The sequence below is a fragment of the Scyliorhinus torazame genome, chromosome 15 (assembly GCF_047496885.1).
Source record: "Scyliorhinus torazame isolate Kashiwa2021f chromosome 15, sScyTor2.1, whole genome shotgun sequence".
Classification (NCBI taxonomy): domain Eukaryota; kingdom Metazoa; phylum Chordata; class Chondrichthyes; order Carcharhiniformes; family Scyliorhinidae; genus Scyliorhinus; species Scyliorhinus torazame.
Window position 1 is genome coordinate 156163394 of NC_092721.1, and position 26097 is coordinate 156189490.

A 26097-nucleotide genomic window follows, 5' to 3' on the forward strand; every position below is an offset into this window, starting at 1 on the left:
CAGCGCCCGCTGTGGCGCTTGGAGGTGGGGCTGTTGGCGGATGAGGAGGTGAGCGAGCGGGTCCGAGGGAGTATAGAGAGGTACTTGGAGACCAACGACAACGGGGAGGTCCAAGTGGGGATGGTATGGGAGGCACTGAAGGCGGTTGTGAGGGGAGAGCTGATCTCCATTAGGGCCCACAAGCAGCGGGGGGGAGAGGGAGAGGCTGGTGGGGAGATGGTGAGGGTAGACAGGAGGTATGCGGAAGAGCCTGAGGAAGGATTGTTGAGGAAGAGGCACAGCCTCCAGGCCGAATTCGACCTGGTGACCACCAGTAAGGTGCAGGTGCAGTGGAGGAAGGCCCAGGGGGCGATTTACGAGTATGGGGAAAAGGCAAGCCGGATGCTGGCGCATCAGCTTCGGAAGCGGGACGCAGCTAGGGAGATCCGTGGAGTGAAGGACAGGGGAGGGAGCGTGGTGCGGAGTGGGGTTGGCATCAATGGGGTCCTCAGGGACTTCTACGAGGAATTGTACCGATCCGAGCCCCCACGGGAGGAGGGAGGGATGGGCCGTTTCCTGGGCCAATTTTGGTTTGCAAAGGTGGAAGAGGGACTGGTGGCGGGACTGGGGGCCACGATTGGGCTGGAGGAGCTGATCAAAGGGATAGGAAGCATGCAGGCGGGCAAGGCACCGGGGCCGGTCGGTTTCCCGGTCGAATTCTATAAAACATATATGGATCTGTTGGGCCCGCTGTTAGTTAGGACCTTTAATGAGGCATGGGAGAGGGGGGGGGGGGGTCTTTACCCCTGACGATGTCCCGGGCACTGATCTCCTTGATCCTGAAGCGGGACAAGGATCCCCTGAAATGTGGGTCTTACAGACCGATTTCCTTGCTAAATGTAGATGCCAAGGTGCTGGTGAAGGTCTTCGCCACGAGGATTGAGGATTGTGTGCCGCAGATCATCCATGAAGACCAGACGGGGTTTGTGAAGGGGAGACAGTTGAACACGAATGTGCGGAGGCTTTTGAACGTTATCATGATGCCGGCGAGGGAGGGGGAGGCGGAGATAGTGGTGGCGATGACGCTGAAAAAGTCTTTGCTAGGGTAGAGTGGGGGTACCTGTGGGAGATGCTGAAGAGGTTCGGGTTTGGGGAGTGGTTTGTCAGGTGGGTTAGGCTGTTGTATGAGGTCCCGATGGCGAGTGTGGCCACAAATAGGAGGTCCGAGTACTTTCGGTTGCACCGAAGGACGAGACAGGGGTGTCCCCTGTCCCCCCTGCTCTTCGCACTGGCGATTGAACCCCTGGCTATGGCACTGAGAGAGTCGAGGAACTGGAGGGGGTTGGTGCGGGGTGGGGAGGAGCATAGGGTGTCGCTTTATGCGTACGACCTGCTGCTGTATGTGGCGGACCCGGTGGGAGGAATGCCAGAGGTAATGAGGATCCTTAGGGAATTCGGGGAGTTTTGGGGTACAAGCTCAATATGGGGAAGAGCGAGCTGTTCGTAGTTCAGCTAGGGGACCAGGAGAGGGGGATTGGCGAGCTCATACTAAAAAGGACGGAGAGGAGCTTCAGATATTTGGGGGTCCAGGTGGCCAGGAGCTGGGGGGCCCTGCATAGGCTTAACTTTACAAGGCTGGTGGAGCAAATGGAGGAGGAGTTCAAGAGTTGGGACGCGTAGCCGCTGTCCTTGGCGGGTAGGGTGCAGTCAATCAAAATGACGGTGCTCCCAAGGTTTTTGTTCCTGTTCCAGTGCCTCCCCGTGTTTATCCCGAAGGCTTTTTTCAGGCGGGTTAACAGGAGTATAATGGTTTGTGTGGGCACGAGGGACTCCGAGGGTGAGAAGGGTGTTCCTGGAGGGGAGTAGAGATGGGGGGGGCTGGCACTGCCCAACCTCTGTGGGTACTACTGGGCCGCCAATGCGACGATGGCGCGCAAGTTGGTGATGGAGGGGGTGGGGGCTGCATGGAAGAGGCTGGAGACGGCGTCCTGTGTGGGTACGAGTCTGGGGGCGCTGGCAACGGCGCCGCTGCCGCTCCCTCCAAGGAGGTATACCACGAGCCCAGTGGTGGTGGCGGCCCTCAAAATTTGGGGGCAGTGGAGGCGGCATAGGGGGAAAGTTGGGGCCTCGGCGTGGACCCCATTACAGGGGAACCACCGGTTCGCCCCAGGAAGAACAGGTGGAGGGTTTTCAGGGTGGCACAGGGCAGGGATACGAAAGTTGGGGGACCTGTTTGTGGACGGGAAGTTCGCGAGCTTCGGTGAGCTGGAGGAGAAGTACGGGCTCCACCCCTAGGAACACCTTCAGGTACTTACAGGTAAGGGCGTTTGCCAGACGGCAGGTGGTGGAATTCCCGCGGCTACTGCCACGCACAGTACAGGACAGGGTGCTCTCGGGGGGGTGGGGGGGAGTGGGGAAGATCTCGGAAACTTACCAGGTGATGCAGGAGGAGGTGGAGGCCTCTGTGGTGCAGGTGAAAGGTAAGTGGGAGGAGGTGTTGGGAGAGGAGATCGAGGAAGGGACGTGGGCAGATGCCTTAAGGAGGGTGAACTCTTCATCTTGGTGCACGAGGCTCAGCCTCATACAATTTAAGGTGCTGCACAGGGCACACATGACCGGGACAAGGATGAGCCGGTTTTTTGGGGGTGAGGACAGGTGTGATAGGTGCTCAGGGAGCCCAGGAAATCACACCCATATGTTCTGGGCATGCCCAGCGCTGGAGGAATTTTGGAAGGGCGTAGCGAGGACGGTGTCGAGGGTGGTAGGATCCAGGGTCAGACACGGCTGGGGGCTCGCAATATTTGGGGTGGCAGAGGAGCCGGGAGTGCAGGAGGCGAAAGAGGCCGGAATTCTGGCCTTTGCGTCCCTGGTAGCCCGGCGGAGGATTCTCCTTCAGTGGAAAGATGCGAGGCCCCCAAGCGTGGAATCCTGGATCAGCGATATGGCAGGGTTCATTAAATTGGAGAGGGTGAAATTCGCCTTGAGAGGGTCGGTACAAGGGTTCTTTAAGCGGTGGCATCCGTTCTTAGACTTTCTGGCAGAACGATAGACATTGGTCAATGACAGCAGCAGCTCGGGGGAGGGGGTGTACTTTATTTTTGTTTATGTTATTTACACTGAAGGGTCTGAGGGGGTGTATACACCTGTTGTGTTACGTTGGGGTGTTAATGTTAATTTATTATTTATGTACAAGGGGTGAGGGGTTTGGGGGGTTGCTTTTTTAGATTGTGTTTTGTACTTAACCCTGTTGGGTTCTTTGTTCTTTCTCATTTTGTTGTTGATATTTTATGAAAACCTTTAATAAAAATTATTTTTTTTTTTAAATAAAAAAAACATTGTTCCTCATCTTTCAGAAGAAACTGGCACCCAATCAAAGGGATCTTCAACAACAGGAAGCAGTCTGACACTAAACTGATGCCATTCGATGATGTGGCTATGAACATCATTGGCAATGAGAGAATAATCCTTGGTGATCTCTGAGATTGCAGTGTAGGGATGGGAAGAGACACTATTGCTGTGCCTAAAATCAGATTTGTAGGAGTGGAACCAAAAAAGAGAGTCCCAGAGAGCTATAGTAGAAATCAACTGTGTCGATATTTGCAGAGACGCATGAGTTTAGTCTTGTTCATTGTGAAAATAATCATTTAATTAACTTAAGTACTGCCTTCAAGCTTTTAGTCAGCTTTATTACTACGTAACAATTTTTTAAAAAATTACCGTGAGCCTTGAGCTTAACTTTGGTTGTGCAAGAGTCCTTGTTATTGATATCTGTACTCATTCCTTCATGTGCTTCCCACTGGGTAATAACGTGACATTTCTGCAGGCTTTCAAATAAGTGATTGCAAAATTACTTCAATTACAGTCAATTTTTATTTGAACTGACGAATACGGTCATCAAATCTCAGCTTCTCCATTTTCCCTCTTTCACGGAGAAGGGAAAATTTCACACCGCTGACCTGCTGTTTGGCAATAATGAGCAGAATTTTATCGTGCAGAAGCGCACGACTTTGGGAGCTGGTGGGAGATAAGAGCTGGGGAAATTGACAGCGCATCGAGAAGCCTGTTCCAATGCACTGACTTCTGTATTTAACTGCAATATGTTAGGCTGTGTGCAAGCAATCCTCTTGGTAAAGGCAGGAAGTCAATTAGTTGGTCAATTCCACTAATATTAACATGGCTTTTGTAATTTAACTGTCAGTGCATTGGATTTTAGTCTTTCTTGGAATTCACCTGTGAAAACAGACAAGAACACAGGCCGCTGTGACAGGACAATAGGCCATTAAGTTCTGAAACCTCACCCTTATGTCTGAGGTGGTAATAAATAAGTAAATAATAAATAATCCTTATTGTCACAAGTGGGCTTACATTAACACTGCAATGAAGTTACTGTGAAAAGCCCCTAGTCGCCACATTCCGGCGCCTGTTCGGGTACACGGAAGGAGAATTCAGAATTCTCAGCTGGTACGGGAATTGAACCCGCGCTGCTGGCCTTGTTCTGCATCACAAACCAGCTGACTAGCCTACTGAGCTAAACCAGCCCCAGCACAGGGTCTTGCACCAGATGCTGACAGGCATTTGTGGCCTGCTGGAACAGGACTTGCTGCCAAGGGGACCCGGTGGCCATGCTTTACAGGTGCCTGTCAAAATTGCCACTGCCCTCAACTCCTTTGCCTCTGGATCCTTCCGAGGCCCTTGCCAGAGACATTTGCATGATCTCAGAGTTGGTAAACCATAATGTCTAGACAAGAGTTGTTTGCAGTGGTCACCGATGAGACCAGTCAGAATGAGCTGGAGCTCAAGTTTGTGGCTGTGGCTAATCTGTTTAACCGGGTTCAAATCTCACCACGGCAGCTAGCGGAATTTAAATTCAATGAATAAAATCAGGAATTGAAAAGCTTGTCTCCGTAATGGTGACCACAAAACTACCATCACTTATTGTAAAAACACATCTGGTTCATGAACATCCTTAAGGAAATCTGCCATCCTTATCCAATCTGACCTACATGTGATTCTCGAATGGCCCAGCAAAAAGTTCAGTTCAAGGCCAGTTAGGGATGGGCAACAAATGCTTCCCGTGATATAATTTAAAAAAGCTAACTTCCCACAGCTGAAGGACATGATTGACTGCACATTTGTGGCAATTAAGGCTCCCCTAGATCATCCAGAGGTTTGCAACAGCCACAAAGGCTTCTATGTGTGCAGCTGGTGTGAACGCACAAAAAATATACGTGTGCACAAAATATTTGGGCAGCTGCCACAATGCTTTCCACCTATGACACTCTATCCTCCCTGACCGCTTTGCACCTTGAAGCAGGGTTACCAACTGCATGTTTAGAGAAAAGAGATACCCACTTGAAAAAATGTGACTATTTTATTTGTTCATGGGACGTGGGTATCACTAGCCAGACCAGCAATTGTTGTCCATCCCTAATCGTCTTTGAACTGCGTGGTATTAATTACTGTTTCATTTCAATGAGCGGTAAGAGTAAACCACATTGCTTTGGATCTGGAGGCACGTATGGACCACACACTTCAAAAACACTGAAGCTCTTCCTGAAGCATTGACATTAATGACCGGGATGAGCTTGCTACCAATCATTCAGAATGGCGAAAACCTGTCCATCAAAGTGGATCACACTTTGAGTCCCAGAGCAAAGGCAGCGCAGTGGCAGAAGAGGAAAGAATAGGAAGCAAATCCTGGACTCAGGATCCCATTACTTCATGGACATTCTGCCACTTATGCCCAAAGATCTGCAAATTGAAAATGAGCCTGTTGAGTCACAGGAGAAGGCTCATGGCAGAAACATGCCACCTTGAGTAGACGTCATCCTTGAATTGAGGGACAGCTGACCACAATGTCACCCACCCAACCAAAAACTCGCAGGAGTCAATCAGTGAGATCCATATAATGGCCAATGGCTAGGGACTTTTCACAGTAACTTCATTGAAGCCTACTTGTGACAATAAGCAATTATTATTATGAAATGAAATGAAAATCGCTTATTGTCACGAGTAGGCTTCAATGAAGTTACTGTGAAAAGCCCCAGCGAACAAGCCATTGACATGCTGATGTTGTGCTTCAGATCTCTGAACCAATCTGGAAGAATTTATTTTTTCTTTATTCATTCATGGGATGTGGGTGTCGCAAGCTTTTTAAAATAAATTTAGAGTACCCGATTATTTGTTTCTAATTAAGGGGCAATTTAGCTTGGCCAATCCAGCCAAAATGCACATCTTTGGGTTGTGGGGGTGAAACCCATGCAGACACGGGAAGAATGTGCAAACTCCACACGGACAGTGACCAAGAGCTGGGATCGAACTCGGGTCCTCAGCGCCATAGGCAGTAATGCTAATCACTGCGACACAGTGACGCCATGGGTGTCACTAGCTGGGTCAGCATTTATTGCCCATCCCTGAGGGTATTTAAGAGACAATCACATTGCTGTGGCTCTGGAGTCACATGTAAGCCAGACCAGGTAAGGATGACAGATTTCCTTCCCTAAAGGACATTAGTGAACCAGATGAGTTTTTACGACAATCGACAATGGTTTCATGGTCATTGTTAGACTTTTAATTCCAGATTTTTATTGAATTCAAATTTCACCATCCTTCAATGTGCACCAGCCAGCATCTCCAGAATTGTCATGGTGTTCTACTCTGTGCATAACATTTTGCAGCAGTCGGAGCCCACCCATCTGACAACCACATGCATAAGTTATTTCCTATCCCACCTTCCACCAACACAAACATGTCCTGAAAATAACAAAGCATCCATTCCCCAGCGCACTCAAATGCTGAGTTCAAACGGACCCAATTTTCACTGGAGCAAGAGCCTTATCCTGCAGCGTGAGAATTACAGATTTATTGAGATATCATAAATGCTTTTATTTAATTAATCGGATGTAGGTGCCACATTTATTGCCCATCCGTAATAGTCCTTGAACTGAGTGACTTGCTAGACAATTATAGAGGGCACTTATGAATCAGCCGCATTGCTTTTGATTTGGAATCACATGTAGACCAGACCAGGTAAGGATTAGTACGAGTGGACCAGATGGGTTTTTTACAACAATCGATTCATGGTCGTCATTGGACTTTCAGTTCCAGATTTATATTGAATTCAAATTTCACCATCTGCCATGGTGAAATTTGAACCCGGGTTCCCAGAGCACTGCAGTGGGTATCTAGATTATTAGTTCAATAGCAATACCACAATGCCGCCACCCACTCACATTTCTCTTGAAAGAAATTTAAGATTTGTAGAATTGTCAGCTATCAAGTAATTTAATGGCCATCGCTTTAAAAATTGAATAGAACTGTCTCCTTGTGAAAATTGAAAGAAATCTGTTCTAGTAGCTTCAATAGCTTTTTGTTGACACAACCTAACTGTCTTTGATGTGGGATTTTGCAAACAAGTTTGTTTTGTTAAGGGATCATGTACTTGAGGAATTTATATGTTTTGAATGCGCTTTCACAAATGAGACTTTTGTAAATATTAAACTCTAATAGATATTTAGGACTTTCTTTTAGTTCATGTCAGTTCTGCTGAAAGTGGATATTGGGTGAACATGGTGAACTATGAGCATATGCACTGGGAGTAGCAGTAAGCCATTCAACCCCTCGTGACTTCTTGGTCCTTCAATAAGATTATGGCAGTTCTGATTGTGACCTTAACTCCACATTCCGCCTACCACTGATAACCTTTGACTTCCTTGTGGCACCAGCAGTGCCAGGGTGCCACCCTGCCCAGAGGGCAAGCACCTGGGGGCCTCTGATCCTCTGGGAGACACTCACGAGTGCCGTTCCATCTGGTTCCCATTTGTGGAGACCAAGACTGAATGGTGCTTGTCCGAGGTCTCCAAAGCGAAGGGAATAAATCCCAATGTCTCGGGTGCCTCATGAAACTGCTTATTAAGTGAGACTAGCTGTCTTGCTCTAATACGCAGATTTTCCAAAAAGTGATTTCACATCACAATGTCGCATTAGATCTCACGGGGTGTTGCAAGCCGGGTAGATACTGGGAGCAGGGCCTCTCGGCTTCTGTTGGCTATGTTGCGCTGCGGCGTGCTGCTTTTCAGGCGCAATGTGGCCATTCGATCGCGCCCATTGATTGTAATTAGTTGAGGCCCCAGCACTGCTCCCTGTAGCACTTCACTTGTTACACCTTGATCCTGTTTACACTCTTTTCCTGTTAGCTAACCAATCCTCTGTCCATGCTAACATGAGTTGACGTGAAGGGTATGGGGGACGGGGTAGGTCAAAAGTTGGTACCAAGTTGGCATAGGGCTATGAGGGGTCATGGGATGGATTGGAGCATGGCTTGGCATGGAGGATATGAGAGAGCATGGCGTAGATGATCTCTCCAGGGGCATGGAGGTGGGTGGGGACAAGGGTTGGCATGTACAGGCAGTGGGTGAGGGTGGAAACTAACAGGCTTAATGATTGAGAAAACGACTGGGACAAGTCCAAGAGAACCAAGGTAAGCCTTTCTTGCTCGCAAGTTGTTAGCTCCCAACACCAACACCCCTCTAACTGAAACAAAGATCCCTCCATTCAGGACACTCATTTCCAAGGTTGGTGCAGCAAGCCGGGAAATTTCTCCACTTCTGCTACCCCTCTTGGGAATGAAAATCCATTCCATTGTTTCCAAATGAAGGGTGTGATTCAGCGGCCTCGTCGCACTGACTTAGTGTCAGGATGAGGCCGTTGAATCTCACGAGATTCACAACGCTTGAAACAGCTCGCTGGGCGAGATCCAGATAGGCATATTTAAATGAACCATTAGGCTCGCCAGGGCACCGCTTACTACTGGTCCACACAAACATGAACCAGTCGTAACGGCACCTCAGGGGCTCTCCCAGGCCATTGGGGACTCCCGGGTGGTTGGGCTGTGTCACACCATGGCACTGCTACTGGCATGTGGGCACCTTGGCACTGCCAGGTTGGCATGGGCACTGCCAGGATGCGAGGCTGGCAGTGCCTGAGTGACCGGTTGCCTGTGCCAGGGGTCGAGCCCAGGGGGTGCCTCGCCCATAAGAGTTGGGGGGGGGGGGGGCTCGAGAAATCCAGAAGAGGTAACTTGGTGAAGTGGGAGGGTCCAGAGGTCGCGATGGAATGGCTGAGAGGGGGTTGAAAGATCGGGACTGCCTTTAAAAATTGTGTTGCGAGTAGTCTTCCTGCATTGGTGAGCTCGGATCGCCAGTGCAGGAAATGACTAAGGTCCCACCGCGACGGGGCATTCCTCGTCGAGGCCCAAAAAACAGCAAAGTGCCATTGAATAGTGGGGTCCTTCTCGGCAATGCAGGCACGAGAATCACCCTGTTAAATGCGCCTGTAACCGGACATAGAATCCCGCCCATTGAAATAGAGAGTAGAAATCGATAAGTGTAAAATTTTAATGGGTTGCTCTGCCTGTGCTGATTTAATGTTAATAAGAAAAGACAAGCTAGTCAATCATGACAATGGAAAACTATAAAAAATCGAGTTTGAGGATGAGACCCACAGCTGTTGTCTTCAGTGTTTCATAATCAAGGAGATGTGACAGCTCTAATATAAAAAAATTACTGCTTCAAATAATGCCACTAACATAACTACTGCAGGCAAATTGACAGCTCAACCATCGATAGCACCTACACAATCATTTTACTTTGAGTGGAGTAGGCTGAAAACAGAGCGAGGACTCTGAAAAACGAGGATTTGATGAGAGTGGAAATTGGGAGCATGGGTGGAAGAAATTGCTGAGAAGAAAGGAAGATCAAAAGATAAGTGTTCAATTATTTACTCGTCCCTTCACACTTAATGATATGTTAAATTAAGATGAACAAAATGTAGAAGAATAAAAATTTTATATTGGGAACAAATGTCAGAGTAGATTCACAAATGGAACTGACCTTAAACAAAGGCAACTTGACTTTCCAAAAAGACTTTCCGGCCGTTCACGTCGGCGGGATCTTCCGGTCCCACCGTGGGTTTCACGGTGGCGAGGAGCGAATTCAATGGGAAAAGCCGCTGACAACGGCAAGACCAGAAAACCCCACCGTCAGCCAAAGGTGGGCCACCTCCAGCGAAACCCTCAGCGGGTTGCACAATAACTTGGGCCCATCAGTGAAACAGCTGGGTGGTTAACAATAATCTGACAGATTTGCTTTTATTAATACACTCTTTTTATTTATTTTTAAACTGAATTCAAATTCTTAGTTTGCCATTACATTGAACTCACGATCCTTGAATTATTTGCTCAGGCTCTGGATGACTCGTTAATTCATATTGGGCGCGATTTAACCATCGCGCTGCGCCCATCCGCAATGGTTAAATAGTGGGGAAGGCCAAAACAAGAGTCGTGCTAGGTGCAAATCAGTTTGCTGTCTAACCAGCCCACTCCCGATGGCAAGTTCCCGATCATGCCCATATACGGCGAGCATATCATTAACCCACATTTGCATTCATTTCCATCTCATCAGCAAGATTGAAGTCGAACGTAACAGCCACCCGGGAATTAACCGGCTCCCCAGTGAGAAATCACGTGGGCACCGTTTCATACTCCTTTTTAAAAACGTGAAGCTGGCGCAATGACTGCTATGGGGGACTGAGGAGGTGAGGAGCCATTTCCATTTTCCGGCATGCAGCTCAAGGGCACAGGAGCTGCTGCCCCAATGCTCGGGGGTTTGGGCTTGGTCGGGTGGCTGAAACGTTCCAGGTCGGGGTCGTCCCTTAGTTTGGGGGTGTGGTTGAGTCAGGGCTTAGCATCTGTGAGACCTTCAAGCCATCTTTAAATATTGTGGATGCCCATAACAAGAGCAACTACAGCTGCTGCCTGTCTGTCCTACCAAATACTTCCAAGTCAGAGCCCTGCTCTTGGTTCTATGCTGAAGGTCACTTTAACTCCCTTTGACTGTGAGCAGCCTCTAGCTTCACAGTTGATGGCAATTGCTAATGAGGAACTGGCCTTGTTAGTTGTGAGAGTACTTCACAGCTGCAGGTTGTGTTTGCTGTTTGTGGCTGCAAATGCCTGGAGGCTGCTGTTGCTGTTTCCTTCCTTTTCTGTAGCCAGAAAGGACAATTTTTTCTAAGATACCTGGGTCCTGGAACACCGCTCAGGGGGGCGTCCGAGTCCAGAAGGCAATCCGGTTTGAAGCAAGAAGACCCTGTGGGATCTGGTGCGCGACATTGATCCAAATGAGCCACCTGATGACAATGTTGAAGAAATGCTTTTGCACATTGTTGATGTTTTTGTTGCTGGTGTGGTGAGTGCTGCATGTAACTGACACATCACTGCGGGTTAAACACGCTGGAAGTCGAGGATGGTCAATTGCACCTTGAGCAGCAGTGTAATATGTGGATGCCAGGATTTGGTTCCGGTGAGATTGGGTCGTGTGGGAGGGCCTACACAGCTGTGGGTTCTAGACAGAGAATGGCACTGATATGTGGAACAAGTAACACATTGATGGACAGATCATTTCTACAACAAAGTTGTGGATGTGATAACACATTCTCGGGCTTATCCTCTGTTTCTACTGAGGATCAGGTGAGTTGATACCGTGTGTTTGGCGTTTGTTTTGAAAAATGAGCTGATATTGCTTTGTATTGGCACCAATATAGAATTTCATACAATTTACAAAACAAAAACAAGGAAATGTCACTGTTGTTTATTGGTTAGTGTGATATGTGGAATCTTACATAGTTGATTTTCAAATCTGTGTTAACGATGACAGTTTTTACCAGTAAAATATTACTCAAGTGGATTCTCGTGGGTACACATGTCATGTAGAAGATGATTATTATTGCATCGCATTTTAATCAAACTTTGAAGCCTGAACAGTTTGCCTGAACTCATAAAACATCAGCACCATCGAGGCAGTGGCCAACAATCAAACACCAACAGCTGGGCTTCAGCACTGGGAATATCCTCACGATAAGTGTGTGGATGAGGGTAGGGCACCTGAATATGGTCTCCCTAATGCTCCTGGCAGGGATCTGGGGTCTCAGGGGTTCTGCTGAGGCCGGGGGTGAGTGTGCAGAGCGAGGTTTTCCAGCACAACTGGCTCGATGGATGGCACTCTGTGAGAAGGCGGGACATGTAAGGGTGGGGGAGACTTGGGGGATTTCCCGGGTGGAAGCCCTAACTGATTGACGGTCTATCTCCTTCTCCAATTCCTTATAGGTGTACAAAATATGGCTGGTTATGTCGATCCCGCAGAGGTTGCCCTCATGGTGCTGGTGGCAGCCCAGGCAGCCAAATGTCGGAGAAGCCGGCAGCAGTGTCAGGGGGCTGCTGCACACTCTGAAGACACAGGCCGCTCATCAGGTCGAGGAGGAACCCAGAGGGGCAGGCCAGCGACGAGACCCGGGCTGCTCATCAGGTCGAGGAGGAACCCAGAGGGGCAGGCCAGCGATGAGACCCGGGCTGCTCATCAGGCCGAGGAGGAACCCAGAGAGGGACACCAACAATGGCCCAAGGTGTACAGGCGCCGTTGGTCTTTCGAGGAGATGGCGGAGAGCATGTGGCGCAGGAGACTCCATCTCCACAAAGAGACAATGCGGTACCTGTGCCACGCCCTCACGGACCTGTCACCCCGTGGAGGAGGAGGACACCCGCTCCCGGTGGCCATGAAGGTCACTGCAGCCCTGAACATCTATGCAGCCAGTTTATTCCAGGGCTCGAGCAGGGACATGTGCGGCATTTCCAAGCTACAGCCCACAAGCGCAGGTCATGGATGCCCTGTAAGCTTGGGCATCAGACTTTATCAACTTTGAGCTGGACCAGGCCCATCAAGATGCCAGGCTGCGGGGGTCCCTGCCATCGCCTTGATGCCCCAATCTCAGGGACAATAGATGTCACGCAAGTTGCTTTGCACACACGGGGGCATCAGGGAGTGCCCTTTATTAACAGGAAGGTGTTCCACTGCCTGAATGTTCAACTCGTGTGTGACCACCACCTACGGATCATGCATGTGTGTGCACACTTCCCAGGGAGCGTACATAACAGCTACATCCTGGGACACTCGGAGATCCCCAGCATCTTTGAGTACCACCCCAGTATGTCGGTTTGGCTCTTGAGGGATCAGGGGTACCCACTGAGGTCCTAGCTGATGATGCCAATGCGGAGACCAAGGCGGAGACACGATGTAACCAGGCCCATGTTTCCCCCCGTGCTGTCATTGAGCGATGTATCAGACTGCTCAAAATGTGGTTCCAGGGGCTGGGGGTGCAGGCTGGCTCGCTGTGAAGATTAACGTGACAGAGGCTTCCCATGTATCAGGTGTAACATGTTTTAATTGTGGACATTTGACATTTCCATTCTCCTTATCGATGGATAGTTCCCGTCCACCCCCCGTCCCAAGTGCCCCTACAGTGCTCCTCACTCATCTTGATCTTCTGTGGTGTACTGCTATGTCTAGGTGTGCCCCCAGGATGCACATCAGAGGTGCAGGCAGCCTGCTGCTTTCCGTGTTCTATGGCCTTTGATGCCCCTAGTGGACATCATCTGGAGGACCGAAGCCGGGATGCCACGGCCACTTACCAGTTTCACTGGCATCGCCGTGCCACCCTGTTCTGCCCATTGCCCTTGAGATGTGCCGTTGTCAGGAGGGTTTTTTCCGGTAGAACTGGAGACCGCTGTCATCTCCTTGGTGGCAGGCCTCGGGTTGCCCTCCAGTGCTCCCTCTTCCCTGATGAGGCCCATAGAGGCCTGGAGTGAGCTTCAGATGCCTCTGCGTCATCTGGCACTGCCAGTCCTGGTGGCTCCCCATTATCTGCACCATGGTGTCAATGCCCTCAGTGATGCTCTTCAGTGACTGGGCCATGCTCTTGAGTGCCTCAGCAATGTCCACCTGTGTCTGGGACATGTCCCTCATAACTGGGACGTGATGTCGAGGCCCTCAGCCATGGTTGTTTCAAACGGAGCATTGTCACAAGTATGCTTACATTAATACTGCAATGAAGTTACTGTGACAAGTCCCTTGTCGCCACATTCCGACGCCTGTTCGGGTACACTGAGGGAGAATTCAGAATGTCCAAATTACTCAACAGCATGCCTTTAGGGACTTGCGGGAGTAAACCGGAGCACCCGGAGGAAACCCACGCAGACACTGGGACAATGTGCAGACTCCACACAGACAGGCTCAACGTGCAGACTCCACACAGACAGGCTCATTTCCGGCACTAAGTGCCGTTAAATATGGGCTGTGAGCTCACCAATGCGACCGTTGAGAAACACCCCGCCAATTGAGCCCATGGTCACTATTCTACTATTGCTCCATGCAGTGAATAGGATTGATTGGCCAAATGGCCCCCTTTGCCTCATGTTTTTTTGTGTTCTTATATTGCTTTCAGTGATCTTTAGCAACTGCTATTTAACAAAGCAACTAATCAACTAGAGAATATCTTTTGATGTGTGATCAGTGGAGTACCGTTCATAGACTAACTGAACAACATTTGTGCCTCCCATTTTTTTGATTCCGGCACCGCGCTAAATCCCACTTCAGGTACTTAACAGAAAGTTTAACACAGCAAACAAACTTGAATGCTACTAAATTCTTCCTCCAGAAATTGCAGTCAGATCATCGTTTCCACTGAAATAATCACCAGCATTGATTTTCGAGTAAGTGGCATCCAGAAACACCTAGGTTCACAAGCAGACTTCAGACATGAAGCACAAGACTCTGTTAAATGATACCAAGAAGTTAAACCTAAACTGATTCTAAAATTAATCTAATGTCTCGTTTTCTTGTTCCCAATTTCATCTCAATTCTCTTCCTGTTTTTGTACAGAATTGTATTTAGCAGGGAAGCAGTCAAGCAATTACTTGCAAGTGGATGCAGTTGTTACAGTCAAGATGCACCTGACGATATGGTTCTGGGTATGTGCTTCAACAGCCTTGGTATCCCAGTAACACACAGCCCTCTTTTCCACCAGGTAATCCTCACTCAAGTGGCCTCATGCCAATGCGAAAACAATCGCTTGCAAACTGGAAGCAACAAATTATTTAATTACTTGCAGACAAAGTGGAGGTTCTTTACATATATATTACGATGGGGGGGGGGGGGGGAGTTGCTGAAAATGCTTGGCGGTGTCTGAAGAAAGAAATCCGAGAATTGTAATTTCAGATGACAAACAAATTATATTCAAAATGTTAACTCTTTATTCTGAGATGCAGACAGACCATTTCCAGCAATTTGTTTTTATTTCTTTCTATTCAGTGCTTTTATTAGGCTCTGCAAATTACAGCGTGGACTACTTTGAAAATAAATTTCAGTGTTTATTTTTTTCAAAAATGTTGCCACTTATAGTGGGTGGTCATCCAGGCATCATGAGAAGGTAACTTGCTATCCTGTCGATCATTTAAAACTGCCCATCTGTTTATTTACAAAGGTTTTGGAACAAACTGGGACTCAATTTCCCAATAGAAATTCAGCCAATTCATCCAAAATAAAATCTGCCGTGCATTTTGTTCCAGCATCCACTGGTATATTTGATCCACAGTTCTATTGTGCTTCTAATAAATAACGTTGCCAAAATATTTTATTTTGTCTGATTTTTAACTTTGAACCATATCCCCTTTAATCATGTGGTCAACTGAAAAATATTCCTGGATCGAAACTCTTAATTCCTGGGGAAATGCCAAAGGAATTTAAAATTTTCTCTTCTCGGAGAACATATTTACACAGTAGATGACTGGCTCATTCTGATCCCATGATGATTCGTTGTAGTCACAGGTCCACTTGATGGATCATTCCTTAAGTCACAAACATGAAGCATGAAGATGCATTCCCTCTTTTTTTTCAGGATAGACATCACATTTGCTGCTTTCCAATCCATTAGTATGTTACTCAATTCCAGTGAATTTTGAATGATATTGCTGAAGGGATCTGTAATCACCTCTGCTAATTCCAACTGAGACCATGAATATGATTTATCAGTCTTGTTTAGGTTCAACTTCCTAAGCCGCCTAACTACTATGCTTTCCAGACTTCTAATACTCATATATACCTCTCTTAACTCAGCTGCCTGCTCTTCTCAACAGTAAAAAGTCAAAATAATTAGTTCAAAACTTATTCCCCTAGACACCACCTCCCCTCTACCACTGGTCAACAGTTCAACTTTCCTTTATGTTCTTCTCTTGTTCCTGATTTACTTGAAGAAGCCTTTGCTATTATATATTTTTTAATATATCCCTTTCATGTTTCCTGTTTGCATTAGTTATTCTGTCTTTCGAAGGTGTCTTTCTAAGTGTATTTGGAATTCTCTCTATCTTGCTCCTTTACTGTACATTTAAGAATTTTATGCATCTTTCCTTTATCCCTATTGGCCCTTTATGTTGGTTTGATTTTCTTTTGAGCCGTGAAACATATTTCTAGAATCGACTGTTTCTCCAATGATAAAAATAATCTCGTTAGAGTACACCCAATTTTCCCCCTGCACTTTTCTCTTTAAATAGCACTTCCCATTTTATTCCTTTAACACAGCATTTAATTCCTTTAAAATACACACAAATATACAGAACTAGGAGTAGGAATAAGTAGGCCACTCGGCCCCTCGAGCTTGCTCCGCCATTTAATAAGATCATGGCTGATCTGATGGTAACCTCGGGCGTCATTCTCCGACCCCCCGCCGGGTCGGAGAATGGCCGTTGGCCGCCGTGAATCCCGCCCCCGCCGAAGTCTCCGGTACCGGAGATTGGGCGGGGGCGGGAATCGGGCCGCGCCGGTTGGCGGGACCCCCCGTTCAATTCTCCGGCCCGAATGGGCCGAAGTCCCGTCCAGAAATTGCCTGTCCCGCCGGCGTAAATCAAACCTGGTATTTACCGGCGGGACCAGGCGGCGTGGGCGGGCTCCGGGGTCCTGGGGGGGGGGGGGGGGGGGGGGGGGGGGGCGATCTGACCCCGGGGGGTGCCCCCACGGTGGCCTGGCCTGCGATCGGGGCCCACCGATCCGCGGGCGGGCCTGTGCCGTGGGGGCACTCTTTCCCTTCCGCCTCCGCCACGGCCTCCACCATGGCGGAGGCGGAAGAGACTCTCCCCACTGCGCATGCGCGGGAAACTTTCAGCGGCCGCTGACAACCCGCGCATGCGCCGGGAAACTGTCAGCTGACTCTCCCGCGCATGCGCCGCATTTCCGCGCCAGCTGGCGGGGAAACAAACGCCATTTCCGCCAGCTGGCGGGGCGGAAATCCCTCCGGCGTCGGCCTAGCCCCTCAATGTTGGGGCTAGGCCGCCAAAGATGCGGAGCATTCCGCACCTTTGGGCCGGCGCGATGCCCGTCTGATTGGCGCCGTCTTTGGCGCCAGTCGGCGGACATCGCGCCGTTGGGGGAGAATTTCGCCCCTCAACTCCACATTCCCGCCTAGCCCAATAACGTTTCACCCACTTACTTATCAAGAATCTGACTGCATCTGCCTTAAAATATTCAAATACCCTGGACTCCATTTAATGGGGGGAAAAAAGTCCCGTTTTGGGTGGGTTTAGCAGGGCTGTTCCCGGTACTTGTAGCGTTGGAAATGAACTCGCTATCGAATGGGACTGTTACTTTTTCAGGCTTCAGCGGGGAACGCCCCACTGTGGCTGCACTCAGTCCCCATTTCCTGCACTGAGGAGCTCCACTCGCCAGTGCTGGATGAGATTGGTGGCGCCCCCATCTCTCGGCCATCCGAAGCCCCAACACTTGTTGGGGGGTCCTCAAGGCCCCCACAACACCACCTCATATGGGCAGGGCACCCCTGGGTCCGATCCCCAGCATAGTCCAAATTCCGTCTGGGCATCTTAGAACTGCCAGGTTGGCATCATGGAAGTTCTACCTCGGTACCTTTGCAGTGCCAGACTTGCACCCAGGTGGCAGTGCCAAGTTGCCCAGGTGGCATCAGCAGTGCCATGGTGCCACCCTGCCTAGAGGACAACCACCTGAGGGCCTCTCATCGCTTGGGAAACCCCTTCAAGTGCCGTTCTGCCTGGTCCCCGTTTGTGGATACCAGTGCTAAATGGCACTCGGCTGTGGTCTTCTCGGCGAGACCGATAGGTCCCCGGGGCTGGTTAGTGCTGGCGCAGACATAGTTAAGTGAGTTTAACTGCACACTTAACCGATGCAAGTCTGGGTCCCGTTCATTGTGGGCAGGATACGGATTGCGACATCTTGCAAGATCTTTTTAGATCTCGTGGGGCGTAATGACCGTCGGAAATCTGGGAAAGGCCTCTCGTGGGATTTACCGGCAATGTCCCGCCCCGATTCCTGTGGGACGTGATGTGTAAATCGTGCCCTCTGCTTCCATTGCCTTTTGAGGAAAGAAGTTCCAAAGAATCACAACCCTCTGAGAGAAATAAATTCTCCTCACCTTGGTCTTCAATCGGCAATCCCTTATTTTTAAACTGTGACCCCCCGATTTCAAATTCTCCCACATGAGGAAACATTCTTTCTACATCCACCTTGTCAAGACCCCTCCAAATCGTGTGTGTTAAAATCAAATCATTCTTACTCTTTTATACTCCAGCGGATACAAGCCTGGCCTGTCTAACTTCATAAGACAACATACCCATTCCAGATATTAATCTGGTAAACTTTCTCCAAACTGCTTCCAATGTATTTACATAATTCCTTGAATAAAGAGACCAATATTGTATAAACTGCACCAGATATGATCTCACCAGTGCATTGTATAACTGAAGCATAACTTCCCTATTCTTGCAATCAACTTCCCTCACAATAAACAATAACTTTCTATTAGCTTTCCTAATTACCTGCTGTACCTGCATAGTAAGCTTTTGCGATTCATGCACCCAGAAGACACCCAGATCCCTCTGCATCTCAGAGCTCTGCAATCTCTCACCATTTAGCTAATATGCTTTTTTTCTTATTTTCCCTACTAAATGGGCAATTATACTTTTTCGCACATTATGCTCCCTTTGCCAGATCTTTGTAGCCACCTTACATCCTCTTCACATCTTACTTTCCTACCTGTCTTTGTGTTATCAACCATACCTTTAATAATAGCTTTTAACATTTTTTCCTATGACAGATGTTAAGCTAATTGCCAGTCGTTTCCTCTTTTCTGTCTCCTTCCCTTTTTGAATACTTTGTCTATTTCCCAAATTAATGGAGCCTTTCTCGAATCTAGGGAACTATGGAAAATTAAAACCAACTACCCCCCAACCACTTCTTTAAAGATCCTAGGATAAAGTTCATCAGGACCCGGGGAACTTATCAGCACACAGCTCCAACAATTTGCTCAGTACCACTTCCATAGTAATTTTCTTGAGTTCCTCCCTCCCTTTAATTTCCTGGTGCTCTCCAGCACTGCAGAAATCCAAGCCTCACAGTTGCTATGATCCAACACAGCAGTACAGCCGCCTCCGTTGACTTCATGGTGGCCTGTAACATATACCTACCACTAACTTTCTTCCTTTTCAACTACTGCATCCACACTGGAAGATTTTGTGCCAATTGCCACCTTTACTTTAGGATAAGTATTTATTTTGTTTAAAAATGAGTTTGAACTACCCTTTGGAGATTTGTTTTGCAGTATATTTAATCCGGATATATTGGAGGTATGCGCAATAAGGAATATTCTCATTAAGAGAAATAGTCACCATACTGGCAATAATGGTCACCTTAAAATGTAGGTCAGCAAGCACAGGGGTGATGGGTGAATGGAACTTAGTGTGATTTAGGCCATAGGCAGCCGAGCCTTGGGCGAGCTCAAGTTTATGGAAACTGGAGTTTGGTCAGGAGACACTATCGATGCAATATAATGTTGTATTTTTTTAACATGCTCCCTGTAATACAAACATTACAATAGATTACCATGACAAATTTCAGAACCCTTCTCATTTGCTTTTCTACACATACATTAAAAAATCATGGGGCGAGATTCTCCATTCTAGGAGGATCCTCCGCCCCGGCAGCCGGCCAATGGGGTTTCACATTGTGGGCACCCCACACCGTTGGGAAATCCGCAGACGTGAGTGCACTGCTGGCGAAACGGAGAATCCAGCCTATAGACTTTTTGCCACAGAAAACAAAATATTCACTTAATAAGCTAAAGGGAATTGAGAAATAGAAAATTTTTTAAAAAAAATTATTTCAGTTTTGCCTTCTTCCATGTTGAATATTTTGAAAAAGCGAATGCATTTCTCCTTAATAAAAAAGAGTGTGCATGAACATTTTATGCCTACCAGACAACCCAAAGTGTTTTACAGACAATGAAAGACTTTATGAAATGTAATCACTGTTATCAAATGGGAAATGTAACAGCCGACTTACACAAGAGAGAGAGAAAGAAGACAAAAGGAAAAGTAAATGTAAAATGAAATATTTTTGAAATTTCCAACAATGCACTCTCTGCAGGAGTGATATATCTTCAATTTAAATTGTTCACTTTCAGGACCAGTGAGGTTGATTGGCAATTTTCACATTTGGAAATGTACTAACACTATTAATTACTAGATCTAACTTTTTATGACAAGTTAAAGGGGCAATTAATATGCAAATGCAGCAAATAAATAATGGAGATGCTGTTTGTGCAAAGCAAATGTAGAATTGCATAAATCAACCTGCACATTTTGGAAACATGACTCTCTTAACTCTGAATTTGTTGTTTAATTTACGGATTGAGAATGGTGTGCACTTTCACACGCCATCAATCTTTCAGCAAATTCTGACTCGCTGCAAGTATAATTGATGGAAATTAATTAAATACTGTCGCCGTAATAGGATGACTCTTTATAAATGTGTATTCCTTGAAAAGTCTTTCCATGACAAAATTTTTGAAAAGCTATATAGTAGGGTCTCTAATAGAACCCTGACAACTCAAGAGAATTTGAACTATCAAGCAGTAATGAGCAGAAAAATAATCTATTGCATCTGTTTTCTAGGCACGTCCAATGGACTATTCAAAAGATTATTTGGCACATCAGGTTCCAATTTCATTCCACAAACACTGGAATATTGATCCAGTTGAAGTCTACCTCACATGGTTAGCGAAAGAGGATGACCCTGTATCAGACCAAATAATAAAGAAACCAAAAAAGGAAAGGGAAGATTTATGAATGTCTTAGTAATGAATATGCATTTTTAATATATCGATAAATAGTTCTTAGATTTACTAAGAATGAATGCAAATAGCATCATGATTTTTGAAATCCCCTCTAAAGCCGTATCACATTATTAATTTTGCTTAATACTTTTTATATTACTAAGTAAATTGCTGGATTATATTTGTAATTCACTTGGATAATATTTGAAACAGTATTTCTGGAAAGTTTGTGCATTCTATGCCTTTCTGTTGATGTTAAAAGAATTTATATAATTTTGTAAAAATAAAGGATTACCTATATATATATATCACTTATTTTATTATACACAAAGTGTTGTTTGCTTCAAATGGCCACTCTTGATTATGAAGACATTGCCTGAGTGGAAATGATCCTGACTCAGCAATACCAGATTGGGCATCCAATTTACATCGGTGACATACAGAAAATTTCCAGCACAGAAGGAGGCCATTCATCCCATCATGTCCATACCAGCCAAAGAAGAGAATTCCAGCCTAATACCAGGGGCGTCATTCTCCGACCCCGCGCCGGGTCGGAGAATGGCCGTAGGCCGCCGTGAATCCCGCCCCCGCCGAAGTCTCCGGTACCGGAGATTGGGCGGGGGCGGGAATCGGGTCGCGCCGGTTGGCAGGACCCCCCGCTGGATTCTCCGGCCCGGATGGGCCGAAGTCCCGCCCAGAAATTGCCTGTCCCGCCGGCGTAAATCAAACCTGGTATTTACCGGCGGGACCAGGTGGCGTGGGCGGGCTCCGGGGTCCTGGGGGGGGGGGCGCGGGGCGATCTGACCCAGGGGGTGCCCCCACGGTGGCCTGGCCCGCGATCGGGGCCCACCGATCCGCGGGCGGGCCTGTGCCGTGGGGGCACTCTTTCCCTTCCGCCTCCGCTACGGCCTCCACCATGGCGGAGGCGGAAGAGACTCTTCCCACTGCGCATGCGCGGGAAACTGACAGCGGCCGCTGACGCTCCCGCGCATGCGCCGGGAAACTGTCAGCGGCCGCTGACGCTCCCGCGCATGCGCCGCATTTCCGCGCCAGCTGGCGGGGAAACAAACGCCATTTCCGCCAGCTGGCGGGGCGGAAATCCCTCCGGCGTCGGCCTAGCCCCTCAATGTTGGGGCTAGGCCGCCAAAGATGCGGAGCATTCCGCACCTTTGGGCCGGCGCGATGCCCGTCTGATTGGCGCCGTGTTTGGCGCCAGTCGGCGGACATCGCGCCGTTGGGGGAGAATTTTGCCCCATGTTCCTGCTCTTGGTCTGTAGCTCTGCGGATTACAGCACTTCAAGTTCACATCCAGATACTTATCAGAAAATTGGTGAGGGTTTCTGTCTCCACCACCCTTTCAGGCAGTGAGTTCATGACTCCCACCAACCCACTGTGTGAAAAAAAATTCAACTCCACTCTAATCCTTCTGCCAATTATTTTAAATCTATACCCCTATTATTGATCTCTGTTCAAGGGAAATAAGTATTTTCTTCCACTCACACTAGGCCTCTCGTGATTTTACACCTCAATTACCCTCAGCCACCTGTGTTCCAAAGAGAACAACCCCAGCCTCTGCAGTCTTTCCGCACAGCTAAAACTCTCCATTCTTGACATGATATTCATAAATTCCCTCTGTACCCGCTCTAGAATGATCACATCGTTCCTTGTAATGAGGTGACCAAAATATGATGCAGTACTCCAGCTGTGGACTAACTAGTGTTTTACACAGTTCAAGCATAACCATCCTGCTCTTGTATTCTATATCTTGGTTAATAAAAGGTTAATAAATCATATACGTATATTTTTAATCAACTTTGTCCCGCTACCTTCAGGGATCTGTGCACTCTCAAGATCTCTTGGTTTCTCTACACTTTTCAGTAACCTACAATTTATTTTGTATTTCCTTAAGGCATCACCTTGCACTTCTCTGGATTTAATTCCATTTGTCATTTTTCTGTCTATCTGATCCTGCTGCAGGCTCCAGCTTTCATCTTCACTATCAATCTCACAACCAATTTCTGTACCATCAGCAAACTTCTTAATCGTGTCCCCTACATTTAGTTCTATGTTATATATACCATGAAAAGCTTGTTGTGTTGGGCGCTCTGGATCCGTGGAACACATACAGGTCACCAACACTTGAAATAATGCAACACTATTTTATTGAGTCATTAACAGTTTAACATACTCTCACTGTGGGTTAACACGATATTAGCTTTAACTAAAGACCTTTGCCTTGTCCTAACCAGTCGATGCACTCAGCACATGGTGAATGTCTGTGCTGTAGGCTGTGAGCTCTGTCCGACCAGGAAGCTGCAGCTCGAATGAGCGGGAACTCTGATGCCCCCTGTCTTTATAGTGCGTGTGCTCTAACTGGTAATTGGCTGCGGTGTTGTGTGTGTTGATTGGTCCCCCTGTGTGTCCATCAGTGTGTGTGTCTGCACCATGATATACTGGTGTATATTATGACATCCCCCCTTTTATAAAAGAATGTACATGTGTGACAATAAATAGTGTATGGTGAGAATGTCCCTAACTACGTGTGTATGAAAGACATATTTACAGGACTATGTACATGAGAACTAAGCTATTTACTTGGGAAGGTGCCTGGTGCAGAAAAACAGTATGCAACAAGAATAACGAGATGAACACTGTATACAAACCATGTAAACGATCAAACAGAACAATTCAGAAAGTCTATAAGTCCACAAAGTTCACAAATTAAGTCTCTGAGGTGGGCGACGAATTCTGGTTGACCGTCAGGGTGGCACACCACTCATCGTCTGGATTGATGCTGTATACCGACAGCGGCTGGTGTCTTTGCTTCGGGGACACCCTATTTTTTGTCACGATACCAACTCGAAAAGGCGCCTTACGGGTGCTCGGTGTCACTGCTGTGTGGGAGGTCCGCATCAGACTCGGTGACCGTGGGTTGAATTGCCCGGACATTCCTGCGAGGCTGGCTGAAGCGATATGAATTGGTAGGCTGAGCTGCTCGGCATAAGGCAGCATAGTGGCCAAGTCTGCCACATCTTAGGCATTGTCAAGATTTGGTAGGGCATTGCCGTTTTAAATGGGCGGAGCCACAGTTACCGCACGTCGTAGCGTCAGCACGTTCGCTGCGCCACCGCACATGCATGGTGCGGTCGTGTGTGGTGCGCGCCTGTGCATTACATTCTTCGACGTCGCCGTCCCCTCGTTTGGTGCGCACAAGCGCGGGAGTCTGCGAAAAGTGTGCAAAATGGCCGCCCTCATCCAGGCTGAGGCCCTGTAGTTGCTCAATTGCTTGGACCCGTTCCACCTCGTGGGGACCTTGCCACGCCGTTTCAGCCGCTTATCATAGAATCATAGAATTTACAGTGCAGAAGGAGGCCATTCGGCCCATCGAGCCTGCACCGGCTCTTGGAAAGAGCACCCTACCCAAGTTCAGCACCTCCACCCTATCCCCATAACCCAGTAACCCCACCCAACACTAAGAGCAATTTTGGACACTAAGGTCAATTTATCATGACCAATCCACCTAACCCGCACATCTTTGGACTGTGGGAGGAAACCGGAGCACCCGGAGGAAACCCACGCACACACGGGGAGGATGTGCAGACTCCACACAGACAGTGACCCAAGCCGGAATCGAACCTGGGACCCTGGAGCTGTGAAGCAATTGTGCTATCCACAAGGCTACCGTGCTGCCCGGTATGGATGTGGGAATACTGACTCGTGGCGTTTTCGTGTAGGACACAGGTCTCAATGGCGGTCACTATGGTGAGCTGCTTTACTTTGAGGAGCTGCTGTCGTAGGGGTCCGACTGAACATCGAAAACGATCTGGTCGCGTATCATGGAGTCGGATGTGGCCCCTTAGCTGCAAGACTGCGCAAGGATGCGGAGGTGAGTGAGAAAGGATTGGAAAGGTTCATCCTTACCCTGCAAACGCTGTTGGAACGCGTAGCGCTCGAAACTTTGAGGAGGACCGTCTTGAGCTTTGTTTTATCTTCATCATCCGCATAGGTGAGAGAATTGAAAATGTGGATGGCATGGTCCCCCGCCGTGGATAGGAGGAGAGTTATCTTCCTGGTATCCGAGGCGTCCTCCCTGTCTGTGGCTTCAAGGAAGAGCTGGAAGCGCTGTTTGAATATCTTCCAGTTGGCCCCTAGGTTGCCGGTGATGCGGAGCGGCGGCAGCAGGCAGATGTTGTCCATGTTGCAGGATGACGGAATGCTGGCAGAAGGCAGATCACTTGCAGGTAGGTCTAAGAAGTGCTAATATCCCTCAACTCCTGATATCATGTTGTGTTGGGCGCTCTGGATCTGTGGAACACATACAGGTCACCAACACTTGAAATAGTGCAACACTATTTTATTGAGTAATTAACAGTTTAACATACTCTCACTGTGGGTTAACACGATACCAGCTTTAACTAAAGACCTTTGCCTTGTCCTAACCAGTCGATGCACTCAGCATATGGTGAATGTCTGTGCTGCAGGCTGTGAGCTCTGTCCTACCAGGAAGCTGCAGCTTTATAGTGCGTGTGCTCTAACTGTTGATTGGCTGTGGTGTTGTGTGTGTTGATTGGTCCCCCTGTGTGTCCATCAGTGTGTGTGTCTGCACCATGATAGACTGGTGTATATTATGACAAAGATTGCTTAGCACTGAGCCAAATGAAACCCTGCTGGAAACAGGCTTCCAGTCACAAAAACAAATATCAACTTTGTTTCCTGTTACTGAACCAATTTTGGATCCAACTTATCATTGCACTTTGGAGCCCAGGGGCAGTCATTATCCTCACTACTCTCCCATGTCAAAGGTCCTGCTAAAATGCATGTAATATTCGGCGGCATGGTAGCACAATGGTTAGCACTATGGTGTCACAGCTCCAAGGGTTCTGAGTTCAATTCTCGGCTTGGGTCACTATCTGTGCAGAGTCTGCACATGCTCCCCCTGTCTGCGTGTGTTTCCTCCGGGTACTCCAGTTTCTTCCCACAAGTTCCGAAAGACGTGCTTGTTAGGTGAATTGGACATTCTGAATTCTTCCTCAGTGCACCCAAATAGGTGTGGAATGTGGCGACTAGGGGATTTTCACAGGAACTTCACTGCAGTGTAAT

At 47.9% G+C, this 26097-nt stretch overlaps 1 protein-coding gene across 1 annotated transcript in view; it reads left to right on the top strand.

Moving 5' to 3' along the window:
* b3glcta (beta 3-glucosyltransferase a) overlaps nucleotides 1-21297 on the top strand; it is a 348327-nt gene extending 327030 nt beyond the window's left edge. The window contains exons 14-15 of the mRNA XM_072476984.1: nucleotides 14748-14892; nucleotides 20837-21297. Of these exons, the coding sequence (XP_072333085.1) occupies nucleotides 14748-14892; nucleotides 20837-21010 (319 nt within the window). The 3' untranslated portion in view covers nucleotides 21011-21297. The remainder of the gene's footprint in view (nucleotides 1-14747; nucleotides 14893-20836) is intronic.
* The last annotated feature ends 4800 nt before the right edge of the window (nucleotides 21298-26097 follow it).